The 13,448-nt window shown below is 41.6% G+C and overlaps 1 protein-coding gene across 3 annotated transcripts in view; it reads right to left on the bottom strand.

The window, feature by feature from the left end:
* RGS22 (regulator of G protein signaling 22) overlaps positions 1–13,448 on the bottom strand; it is a 102,979-nt gene that overhangs the window by 21,670 nt on the left and 67,861 nt on the right. For 2 of the 3 annotated variants that reach the window (XM_074944041.1, XM_074944043.1), the window contains exons 16-21: positions 11,466–11,660; positions 8,292–8,384; positions 7,455–7,621; positions 5,301–5,463; positions 3,243–3,401; positions 1,184–1,261 (exon numbers count right to left, since the gene is read on the bottom strand). In XM_074944041.1, coding sequence (XP_074800142.1) covers positions 1,184–1,261; positions 3,243–3,401; positions 5,301–5,463; positions 7,455–7,621; positions 8,292–8,384; positions 11,466–11,660 — 855 coding nt within the window. The remainder of the gene's footprint in view (positions 1–1,183; positions 1,262–3,242; positions 3,402–5,300; positions 5,464–7,454; positions 7,622–8,291; positions 8,385–11,465; positions 11,661–13,448) is intronic. The other variant, XM_074944042.1, reaches the window with a different exon arrangement.

Genomic DNA, 13,448 nt, shown 5'->3' with positions numbered 1-13,448 from the left:
AAGGAGGTTGCAACCATCTCTTCTGGATGCCGACTTTGTGACCACCATGCATGCTGTTGTCACCTAAGGGCTGAGATACCATATTGCTTTCCTCATGCAGTAGCTATATACAATCTGCAGCACAAGCAGCTGGGCTGTACTTCTCTTCCAGTGAGATGGGTAGTGGCGACCCAAAAATCAGCTTGGTTTAAGAGAAAATTAGTTAAATTTGACTCAAAAGAATCATTTTACTATAGTCCTCCCTCAAATGCTAAAGCTGCTTCCATTCAGAGTGGCGTGATCACTGTGATCAGGAATTGGTTAAGTGCCGGGAGATGGGAGTGAAAAAATAATCAAATGCATCCTGCTTATATGATGAGATGTGACAAAAGCACAGCCCTAAGTGAGATGCTGCAAATAACTATTTCCCTAAACACAGGTACCAGGTGAAAACCCAGTTAACAGAACCCACCTGCACTTTGGATTTCTTTCTATCTAGTGGTTTGCAGCGGTAATGGTGACCTGGTCTCTAGTTTGAATTCAACAGACAATAAAATGTAGACTGAATAAATGTATACAACTTGCACGTTGGCAACCACAAAGAGTTCACTGCTCTTCAAGGGGAAAAAAACTGGCAAAAGTCTCCTGAAATGTCAGATGACTGAGGTTTAAGATGTTTAAAATCGATATTATCTTAGCGCTGTAAGGTTAAAATACAATTCTAAATGAAACAGATACTGTGTGATATGATTAAACTTGCCCATTCTGCTGCATACTTCACATTCTCTTTTGTGTCTGCATGTAATCCACTCTCAATAATAAATAAACTACCAGATGCTGGAATGAACAGCTTGTCCCAATAAGTCCACTGCATGGAAAATACAGATGAACGTGCATTAAAAATCCAGTACCAATTATGAGTCTCAGGGGAGTTCAGACTGCTGCACAATCCCTGGGGAGAGACTTGAATTGCTCCAGAGCGACCCCTCTGGCCAGTACAAGTATTGCTGGAAGTCCCATCCAGTTGGCGGCCAAATTAATCACTAATGTCAGCAAGTACAACTCCACTGAAGTCAATGTAATTACACCCACAAATGCCAGCAGTGAACTTGGGCCTAGATATGTAAAGCAGGGAAACAATGAAGAAGTTTCCAGGCTTCAACAGGGAAACAAAGGAATACCAGGGAAAAGAGACATAACATACTTTACTTGCCTTCCAAGACCCAATCTTCTTCTCATTTCTCTGGATTAGGAGATCTTCAGCTATGTCCCTTATCTGTGGCTGAACACAAGATTATCAGTATGTTCATATGCCAAGTATTAAATTCTTCTTGTTTAATGTGCAGGCTATAATGGGTTTGGATATAAAATGCTCCCAGTTTTTAAGTCATCTGCTTCAGAAAAGGTAGATTTGATCAGGCAGCCCCTTTGCAGCCAAAACACCCACCTAAATCAAGGGAAGATTCTCTGAATAAGAGCTGCATGGTCAAACGCAGCATGTTTGGTCACCCTGAATTATGAAGATGGATGGAGAATGTCATCTGGTTTCAATTCCACTAAATAAACACTAAAGCAGCTGTTCTCAACCAGATTCTAAAGCCCCGAGACCAGCATCTCCTATGGGGCTGAAGCTGGGCACCCCAAGCCCCGGTGCCCCCTATGGGGCTGAAACTGGGAGTGGAGCCCGGGGCTAAAACCATAAGCCCTGGCGCCTTCCGCAGGCCTGAAGTCAGGATCAGAGTTGCGGGACTGAAGGCAAGCCCTGGCACCTCCACGGGACTGAAGCCAGGAGCAGAGCCATGGGGCTGAAGCCCCGAGCCTCAGCACCCCCTGAGGGGCTGAAACCGGATGCAGAGCTGTGGGGCAAAAGCCACAAGCCGTTCCTCCCTCCCACAGCTGAAACCCCAGCCCCCCCAACCCAGGGGCTGAAATCCAGAGCCCCCGCCCATGACTGAACCCCTGAGCCTCTCAGGGCTAAAGCTCTGAGGCCTCCCACCTCCCCACACCCAGTGGCTGAAGCCAGGAGACCTGAAACCCCCACCCACCGCTGGGCCCTGGAGTTTTTATAGTATGTTGACGGGTGGGGGGGCTAGGAAAGAAAAAGGTTGAGAATCCCAGCTTTAAAGGACCTTTTTATCCTTTCACTTTGTGATAAGATAGGGAACATAGTAAGGAAACATAAATGGAGGTAGAAAAAGACCAAAGCTCCTATGATTGTTACACATCATAGTCTTGCAAATAAAATAATTTGGCTTACTTAAAAACCTACAAAATACAGATTCGTGAAAAGTGTCCAGTGCTCTAAATCAACAAATAGAGAGATGGACGATCCAATCTGCCCAAATTTTTGTAAGCCCTTTGAAACCTCTTTATGTTAAAAAAGAATTAAAACTAAGTTACATGTCTGATTTGAATGAATTCAGTGCCTGGTTGGAAACGGCAGGTTTTGCCTCAATCAGTACAATACAAACTCTCCATTCAGTTTGTGTGTGTCTGCTAAAAACAGGATTTTTTGCTATTCTCAGCAGCAGTGTAATTCCCCCTACCACTCATAGATCCCATCCTAGCTACACTGCCATAAAAGTCAGTGAGGTGGAAGCTATGCGATAGCAAAAAAGCTAGAGGACGATGTGCCAGCAGGAGAAAAGCTCTCCCTACTCTGAACACTCATGTGTAATTTAATTGATCATTCTTTAATGTAACCAGTCAGAAGCCAGGCCTGTAGCCAGCCAGTCTTCCCACTTGGCAGCTCTGCAGGAGGCCTGGAGTAACTCCTGTAGGCGATACAGCTTCAGGTGGGAGGACATGGGCAGCGTGAGAAACAGGAGTAGCAAAGTGTGGGAAACCAGCTCATTTGCTTGTGCTCTTGTCTCCCTGAGCATCTCTCCAACTCTTTTCTGTGGAGCTGGATTTCTTCTGGGTGTGACTATGTGTGGTGGGGGGGGGGGGGGTAGAGAGGGTGAACTCTGATGCAAAGATCCAACTTTTCCCTACATTGGCTGGCTGTGAAGGCAGCATCAACTGCCTTCTTCAGCTTCAGTGGCTAATGAGGCCATCAGCAGGATTGGGCTATTAGAGGGAAAAAAACCTCATTCGCAGGCATCAACTTAACACTGCAAGCTATATGCACAAGTCACTTCCCTTCAGTTTAAATTCAATATGAGCTATGATTGACTGTCATTTTTCTGCATCATCTTACCCTAGCAGTAAGCTACATCTCAGCATGAAAACAGTACTGGGATGGGCCATATCTGAAACATTACCTTTGTTTTTCTACGTGCCCCAGATTGTTCTTTTGCCAGGAACAATGGCAGCCACTTTTTTTCTAGCCTCATCTGGACGTATTTTTGAATTTCTAGCAGAACTGCTGCGGAAAGTCGATCATGAAGTATGCGTCCCCAGCCTCCACCTGACTGCATTAGCTAAACAATCCAAATACAATAACAGGTTAGAGAAGCTCTTTTGTGTATGGGCAAATGTTACTTATCCCTTGTGATAGATGCAATGCTATGGAAACATGGAACATTCAAAGACTATTGTGTTAGCTTCATAAATATTAAGTGTATCTATATGGGCTGGCTAGTGACTGCATTCCTGGCTAAATGGGTCAGATAAGGAATGGCTCCTGCAGGAACTAAAGTCAATGGGAGAAATTAACAAAAATTCCCAATAATGAAACAATGCAGGTAGCAAGTCTTTTTCAAGTTTCGACCCCTGAGGAATAGCCTGACCTAGTTCAAAGGCCTTGGGGCACAACGATTTGAAACTGTATAAAATACCTTCCCTGAGTTGAGGAGGGTCTCACACACATCACCCAAAAACCCGGGAGGAGGTGGTCAGGGGACAGGGAGCAGGGGGGGTTGGACAGGGGGTGGGGTCCCAGGAGGTCCCAGGAGGGAGGGGCAGGGGAGGTTGGATAGGGAGTGGGGTCCTGGGGGGGACAGTTAGGGATGGGGGTCCCAGGAGGGGGCAGTCAGGGGACAAGGAGCAGCGGGGGTTGGATGGGTGGCGGATTCTGAGGGGAGCAGTCAGGGGGCGGGAAATGAGAGGGGGTGGAGGCCAGGCTGTTTGGGGAGGCACAGCCTTCCCTACCTGGCCCTCCATACTGTTTTGCAATGCTGATGTGGCCCTTGGGCCAAAAAGTTTGCCCACCCCTGTGCTAGGAATACCAAAAATACAAAAATAAATCGCAATTAAATAATCTGTTAGAAAAATAAACTGGGTATGCATCAAGTGGCAGCTAATTAAAATGGACGCCTCTCAGTCAACACAAAGTTCTGCTGGAATAAAGACATGTATTTGTATAATTGCTATTGTGATGATTTCAGGAATCTGCAGACAGCTGATGAATTCTATTTGAAGCTGGAGTCTCTCTATGTGAATCTGGGTCAGACTGCAAACTCTATTTCTAATGTGGGGCTTATTTGCCTTATCTTCTGTCTTTTGCCTCATATTGAGTTAACACCCACAGGAGGTGACAAGAGACATTCTTGCACCTGGCACTGGGCTAACAATAGAGAGTTGTTGAACTCTGGTGATCATCCATTTAAATGGTGTACGCATGGACAAAGATGGCTACTGCTCCTGGTGGGGGGGAGTGAGTAAATAGTCAACAGCTCACCTGGTGAGGGACTTTGATTACCTGACAAAGGGAACTGGAAACTATAAGGTAAAAGGTCTTTCAACAGCCACTGTAGAGAGCAAAAAGGCATTGTCTGAAGGGGTCAGAGAGAGACTCAGTGATTCAGAGGAGAAGCCATATGCAGAAGAAGAATCCTGGACACCCAAGATGACTATGACCTAAGCCCAAAGAACAGTCAAGATTGGTGAGTAAACTGAGGCAGGGAAATGTGTAAAGGCATTTTATTGATTTGTCTAAAAATGTATAATTCTTTAGCTATCTACAGGAAAGAGTGATTACTTTTGGAATCTTTCAAGGTCTGTGTGTCTGTCTGCTTCCACCATCATGAGTCCCAAAGGAGGTGAACTGTAAGTTTGAGTGCCCACAAAGTGGATCTCTGGGAAAGGGTGTGTTTAAGCAACTGGGGTGTCTATGTGGGCTCAGCACTGGTCCTGGGGACTCGGGCAGCTGGACCCTGAAGTCCCATTTATGCAAAGGGGTAACAGACAGAGATCTTGCCCAGAAAATGTGCCAGAGATACACAAAGAGATGGTGGAGGAGCCTATTCTGACTCAGGAAGCTTAAAGCCTTTATGGCCAGTATGTGGGACCCAACCACAGCAGCCTAGAGCGTGTCCAGCAGGGGGAGATCTGCCAGAACTGTGACAGCTGTGTATAAATATTGTTTTATATACTGATACCTGGTCTTGTTGCTCTTTTGTAGCTGGACTATTGGGTCCAAAGAAGTATTTTTTATTTAGGTACTTGTTCTTAATATCTTTAGATTTTTCCTCTCTTTTTTCTTTTTCCTTGTGGAGCATCCTTCTGAATTGTTCAATATCTATCCAGCACATGAGATCCATGCTACAAAGAAATCAATGAGAATATTCTTCATTATTCCATGTTGATATCATTTTCATTAGAATTCTAACAAGTTATTATTTTAATTACAATTAACAGAAGTGGAATCAAGTGTCCAGATCTTGCATGCTCTATCAGGGATAGACTTTTTGCCTCGGTTGTTCCCTACTAGATGAGAAATAAGCTAACATGAGAACAACTATGCCACTTGTTCAACAATCAGATGTAGAAAGGGAATGCCTTGAAGTCTCAGTCTACAGTGGACCAGACCAAATAATTTCTTTGATGAATTTGCCTCTTGTGCTCTTTTTGAATCATCTATTAATAAATTCCTATTTCCTCAACTATTTTATTATCCATATTAAAAGATGAATAATTTCTACATAAAATTCCTGGTCTGTAAATTGCTCATAATCAGTTCAATATGAGTATTTGATATTAAAAATTCCAGCTTTTTAATGGGATAATCTTGATTGGACACACAGGTTACATGATACTGGTTTTGTTCCTTCATTGGAGAAGAGAAATATTTACAATACTCACACTTCCAAGTTCACTTTCTATGATTATTCTCTTTTAAAATTTGGTGTTTCTGTGAATGTTCCTGACAGTAAACTTGTTTGCTAGAATATTTGCAGAAAGTGAAACAAGCAGAGGGAGATCCAGCCAAACCATTTTAATTTCTTGTTCTAATAAATATTTGCTGACTTTTGTTTCATTTTTTGAGGTATTAGCTCATGGGTAAAATTTACAAAAGTATCTAATTGACTTAAAAACTGAAGTCTCATTGTCAAAAGTCTCTTGGGTACTTTGGAGTTTAAGTCCTACTAGGACTTAGTCTCCTTAGTAGAGCTGGTTGGAAAAATTCTAACAACAACGTTTCACTGGAATTTGCCGATTTGTCCAAATTGGAATGTATAACGGAGACAGTTCAGTTTCAAAAAACGTTCAGCTGGAACACTGCCTCATTTCCTAGCAGTTCACCCACCCAGTTCCTTGGCAGCCCACTATGCAGACTGCCTCAGAGTTGGGGACCACAGGGCTTCCAGGGTCTGCGGCTATGGGGCAGCTTGCTAGGTAGACTTCCTCAGAGCCAGGGGCCCTAAAGCTTCCAAATCAGAACAAAACCATAGTTTAAAATCTCAAAATCCTCCATGAAACAGAATGCCTTTTCTCCACAAAGCTCTGCACCTGTCACTTAGGCATTTTTGACTCTTTTGCTCTATGCTAGTCTATAATTATATTACCGTTTACCCTGGACGAGTAGACAACACCCTCAGCATTAGTTTAGGGGAACCTAATTTAAAGAAACGGATGGGTGTAAAAAGGGATTGGAAGGTTGAAAAAGGAAATATTTTAACTATTTTCAGCAGTTATTTAAGAACTGAGTACTTTTGCAATTTTCTGGAATGTTAAAAATATGGAGACTAATGTGGGAAGATATAGGGAAGTTAGGCGCAAACCCCGCATTTACTTCTGTTGAAATCTTTATTTTACATATGTAGGCTCAAATTTTGAAAATTGTGTGTGCATGCATAAATTACACATGCAGTTACTATGATGGTGTACTTAACTGTGTTAACTACATGAACCAAAACTGCAGTTGCTTACACACTTGTGATAGCTGTGTGCCCAAATTGTGTGTGTATATATTTGTCATTCTGAGCCTTCAATTTGAAAACAAAAATAGATTCAAAAAAAGAAGGTTTAATTCATTATAGATCGAAGTCTGTGTTGGGCGCATGCCTTTAAATGGCCCTGGGACACATGCAGGCAGCATTTGACCACAAATGATTTCATCACAGGAGATTTATTCCTAGCAAACAGCTGAGACTGCCATTCTGATGTCTGAACAAAATTCTCATTTTAATGCATACATATAATTCTCAAAAAAATGGATAGATTGCAATCCTGTAACCCTTACATAGCCAAAAATCCCATAAAAGACAATGGGCATTTTGAGTGCAGAAATTCTTGAAAAACAACAAACATACACTGCAGAATGCTCTTCAAGAAAGAGTCGGAACTGTTCTAACTCCAGTCCGTTGCGGATCAGGTCGTGAAGGCTACAACCTCTGTATTCCTCAGGGACTTCACTGAAGAGCTGTGCTTCTCGGAGAACATCAGGCTGAGGTAGGGGACTGACTTCAGGAGCAACACTCTAACGGAAGAAACAATTTCAATTATATAAAGAAGTCTTCTACCTCTATAACCTGGACAATCTAATAATCCTCCATTAATCCCTCTGTATTGTTTTTAATTCCTCTCTTCTGTTGTTGCTAATTGCTGCCATGCAGTCACTTTTTCTCCTGTTACAGGAAACACTGCTCTGTCATAACCAAGCAGACAAGGAATGATGCTGCTACACAGAGATTATTACCACTGCTGAAGAGAGAAGAATCTGTCTTGATATAAAAACTTCCCGATTCCTAAGGAAATAAGTTGCATATATCACTAAGGTTTGTCATCGGCTTTATTTTAAACATATTGGGCCAGATTCTATCCTTAAATAAACCAGTCACTCAACTGAAATCAAAGGATTTCCTCAATATTTAGGGCCCAATCCACCTCCCACTGAAGTCAGTAGAAGTCAGACCATTGACTTCAATGGAGGTGGGATCAGGCCCAAATACTGATGTAACTGAGAGCAGAATTGGAACCATAATTAAAACAATGATGGCTGTCAAGCATTCATTTGAAAATTAATACTAGTGAATAGCACTGTTGGTCCATCAGACCTGCTCACAGTCTCCTTTCATTGCTGATACATAAAGTGTTAAGCCTCTGAGATAGAAATCAAGTTTGTTTTTGTTAGTAGGTGCTTGTCTTACCTCATCCTTCTTGGAAACACTCTCTTGATGCAAAGACTGTAGCTTTCTAAAGTACACTGAGTCCAGCTGTCGACTTTCTTCCACCAGCTCCACCTAATAAAAATAATATCTTATGTCATTCCCAAAGTACATATTATAGAAAGATGGAGAGCTGGGCAGGCAACTTGCCAATGACAGTGGGTAGAAAAGAAACACCCTTGCCAATAACGAGACAGATGTTTAGAAGAAAAAAAAAATCACTGCAAGTTGCATCTCTCTGAGAGCCACTGGAAGCAGCAATCCAGTTCTTAGAACTTTAGCACTCACTAGGAAATGATGCTCACCACCAATTTTGAAACATGAGCACCTCAATAGAGAATCCAACCAATAAATATTAAAGCTATAAGACAACTATTCTGTGCTTTTCCTGTTTTGTTCCATATTGTGTCAGTTGGTTCCTTTAGACTGTAAATTGTTCAGGGCAAAGACGTGAGTGGTATTTTTTAATCTGTGTAGCCCCATGCACATATATGGTGCTTAACAACAACAACAACAGTAATCTTGCATTTGTATGCTCAGATCAGCAATTAGGTGCATAAGTAACTGTTTTGTGCATCTGTGTGTTGGTTGGAATGTTCAAATGTGGCAACTGGACATTTACCAAACTTGGACCTACAGGTTGTAGTGGTGCAGTAATCCATCACAGACAGACTTCCCCCATCATGGTCTTAATTATGAAAGAGCTTATATGAAAGAGAAAAGACGATATTTCCAAATAAACATCTATCTAGACACTAATACCATACTCAGCATCGTATATCTGAACGTCCACGGGCCACAATCTTACTCTGTTCTACTGCTGGAAAACCCTTTTCCATTTCTTCGTTGTTGGGTTGTTGTTTTTTGAGAAATAATATGTAGTTTTAAAACAAGTAGGAAAATAATTTCAGACCATTTTGTACAAAGATTAAAGAGAGAATTGATAGAAGTGGGATGAGACACCATAATGAAAAAGGTTTGATTTGGTGTTTGGGTTTTTATAAAAGATATTTTGACCATGCCTCAAATGTATGATTTAAGCCTCTCTTTTATTGCTGGTTGAAATATCTTGTTTTCTATGGACTAAATGAACCTGTTCTGTGTTGCCAAGCAAGTTGGGAAAGAGGACACAGGGAGTCTCCTCTCCCTAAAGAAGCAGCAAAGCTGGATCTTTCCTAGAAGGAGAACTAAGTTACTGAAGAGTGGATTGGATCAAGAGGGCATAGTCTGAGAGGAGCAGCACAGAGCTTTCCAGAGCATGTGCTGTTCTGTCCACCCTAAGGAATATGTCTTCTCCTTTTTGGTGGACCCAACAGTATCAGGCCCTATATTTTTTTACGCATCTGCCCAACTCTCTTCTGTTATTAGAGTATTGACATTTGAAAAGTTTATGCACAACCATACAACAGCAAAGCAAAGCACCACCTGTGCAGAAAGGGTGATAAAAGTGTCTCATTATATCATTAACAGAGACATTGTAGGCTGCATGCATGAAATTAACATAAAGCAATCATAGAAGGTTTTAGATTAAAACAATATGTTAAAAGAATGTTCAGAAAATGTCATCCCTCTTTTAATAAAAAATATTAAGAATTATGCTTTACAATGAAACCACTTGGTCAGAGGAGCTACTATTCTCAGTATATGTTAAGTGTTAATAATGTTTGCAAAAGGTGTAATGCTTAGTATAACATTAGTCTGGCAAAGTCTAAATGGAATTTCATACTAATGAATGGGTTGGCCAATTACAGCGTTGTTTTTGTGGATACAGACTAACACGGCTACCCCTCTGATACTTGATAGCATATTCTGTAGATCACTAAGAATGTAGTTGAAATATGTGACAAAGCTTGGAAAGAGAAGAGATTATGGCATAAAATGTACAGCATGGCAAAATTCTGTTCTCAGGCCTGTCAGTCTTCAACCTTGATATCCTGGTCTCCCCATATGTGTGGCATGCTCATAGCTGTTCATGCATGTAGAGAGAATATAATAATAATAATACTTTTCACTGCTATAGTGGTTTCCAATAAAAGATCTCAAAGTGCTTTACTAATATTAACAAATATACCCTCATCTATGGAGGTGTTATTATGTAATGCTCTTTTCTTTACATATAATAAAAGAAGGCCACTTAACCCAAGGTTATAGTGAAACTACGAGGATCAGAACCCAGGTTTCCAGATTCCTATTCCCATTAAACAGATCTCTGCCCCTCCTCACCTAATCCACAGATACACTTTATGAATCTGAGAGCAAAACTTGGTCCTAATTTTTGTAACCGCTTGTGAGCAGTTGCATTTCCCAACATACTCTTAAACAAAGTCCACATACAGAATACAGTCAGAACACACAGCCTTGCCTAATTACTTCTTGTTCTGATTTTTTTGTAAAAAGCAAAACTGGAATTTCCAACTTTCTCTTCTGGCTTTGCTGTTTTTATAGTTTCTCCCTCAGGATCGCCCAGCCCTTACTTTAGATCCTCTGTCTAGAGAGCCACTCCCACCTCATATCTGGATTGGACACTGGGCAGGCTGCCTCAATAAGCCTGAAGAATACACTTAATTCTTTCACAGGAGGCTCACCACGTGCTTACATGGTAGAGTGTTTCAGGCAAACACTCCTCGTCTGTTGTACAATATTTCCTCTTACTCTAAGCATTAGCCACAACTTAATTCTAAGCACTAAGACATGTTTGAGGCAGTTAGTCTTGACTTAGGGTCATTATAATGACACTCTGACAACACTGCTTATTATCTCTTCATGGTAAAAAAAATGACTCCTTGACCACTCATGCTAAGTAAAATCAAAGGTGACCTTTAGTCAATGGTGTGATTATGAGACAGCACAGAGCACACCATACCACAGGGAAAGCCTGTGCCTCAGGAAGTTACATTCCCTCCCAGAGCAGACTGGTCCAGTTCATTAGAGAACAGTGCAGGTTGCATCTACAGAACGGTGTAGCCTGCTCTCCACAATGTGTCCTACTCACTCCAGGGGTCAGTGCAGAGGGGAACTGCAGCAATGGCCCCATTCTTTCCCTTATGAGGAACACTGAGGGAGCAGTACCTGCACTCACTCAAGCCCAGTAACTGGAATGGGGATGATCAAGGGACAGAATAAAGGGCACTCACTAGCTGGCCCTATATAAGTTACCTTTCCATAAATGCATTTGTCTACTTCCACCATTTTCATCCATGGTACCAGCAGAAGGGTGAGAATATATTCTTCTGCTGGGTCAAAAAGATCCTCATAAGGTGGCTCAATTTTCTGATAAATCTCATTTTTCTTATCCTGTTGCAGTCCAATATCCATGCTGGCAGAAGGAGCAATGTAAGTGGCATAAAGGAACTACAATAAAAGAGAAGACAACAGTTTTTTAACCACCATCCATTCTAATGGCCACAGTAAATAAGTTAGTTATAGACGAGTGTGGTAGCAAACTGTTTTTTATTATCCTAGTTACTCTCTCGAACACATCATCTTTCCCCCGCTTCCTCTATTCCCTCGATGCTACTAAGTTTTCCAAAATACAGTTTATGCCACAGCTCCCTGACTTCCTTACTCCTACATTTTCTGCTTATTAAAAGCTTCTTTGATGCCAAAATCATGCATAACGGTGATGGTAATGCTTACACAGAGACATTTTGCTGATCCTTAGTTACATTCAAGCAATCACAATAACAACAACAAATGCGGATCTTCATCTTTGAGTTACACACTGTTATTACTCTACACATTTAACTGTAACAGGATGCACTGTTCTGTAGCACAATAAACTATTTTGTAAAAGATGGTTACTTCTTGCTTTTTAGAAGCCAAGCCAAGCAAGATTTTGGAATTTTAACCTAAAATTGAAAATTTGAAATACCAATAAGACCGCAGTCCTGCTTCGGGATCCACTAGCATGGACTTCTGTGCTTATGCAGACCCCCACTGATTTCACTGGGACTCAGCCACAGCACAGGAGCCCACTTCAGTGTATCCCAATGGAGTGCTGGGGCCTAAGCCTCACCAAAGCAAACATCTATGAGTCTATGATAAAATTCATATAGTTTTAAACATTCTAGACTTTTGTTGTTATCAGCACCTTATATCATTAAAGTTGTAAGAATATTCAAAGATATAATGCAGGGGTCTGAAAATCGCGGCCTGCAGGCCATCTGCGACCTGAGAATCTCCCCACTGAGGCCCAGGGAGGAGAGATGCATGCAGACAGGCTGCCAGCAATCTCAATTACAGTCACCGTCCCCCGCAGCTCCAAATGGCTGGGAGAGAGGGACAGAAATACCACCACTAGTTGCTGGGCAGAGTCAGTCATGGAGGTAGCATCATTGGTTGCCGGGCAGAGGCAGCCATAGAGGCAGCATTACTTTTTCCCCCACAATGAATATAAACAAGTCAAAATACCGAACACAACTATCTGATGCACACCTTGCTGCAATCCTGCAGGTTTCAACTGCTCAGTCACTGACGCCGAACATCAACAAACTGACAGAACTGAAGCGTTGCCAGGTGGGTGGCCAACACTAAAACACTCTCTGAGAGGCGAAGAATTGTATAAAGTTGTATGACAGTTTTATTATTTCTAAGAAATTCAAAATAAAAAATACAATATAAACATTTTCTTTTCTGAACACCATCTTCAGTCACATTATTGGCCCGCTGGGAGGATTTGAGGACTGGCACTGGCCCTAAGGTAAATTGAGTTTGAGACCCCTGATATAATGCAACTTTTGGGACAGATTCTGAGCTGGGGTAAATCAGCATGGCTCACTGACTTGAATGGGGCTACACTAATATATACCAGCTGAGAAAATAGCCTTCCCTGTTTTGTCTCACTCAGCTCAGACAGTGAAGTAAGGCTGGTCAGTTTTACTTTCTGGTTCTCATGCACTAATAAAATACTATTGTGTTTCAGTGTCGAGCACAGCAGAGGAATGTTTGAATAGTTAAAAAATAACTTCTCTTTTCTTTATTTAGCATATCAAGTTATGTCAAACTTCAACCATAAAAAAACCAAACCCAAAATCGTTACTAACCTTTCTATAACTGTTGTTCTTCGAGATGTGTTGCACATGCCCATTCCAATGTATATGTGTGTGCACCCCGAGCACAGTTGCATGAATTTTTTCCCCT

Source organism: Natator depressus, chromosome 2 (assembly GCF_965152275.1).
Source record: "Natator depressus isolate rNatDep1 chromosome 2, rNatDep2.hap1, whole genome shotgun sequence".
NCBI classification, from domain to species: domain Eukaryota; kingdom Metazoa; phylum Chordata; order Testudines; family Cheloniidae; genus Natator; species Natator depressus.
Note: the sequence above shows the minus strand (reverse complement) of the source record. Positions and strands in the feature narration are given on the sequence as shown.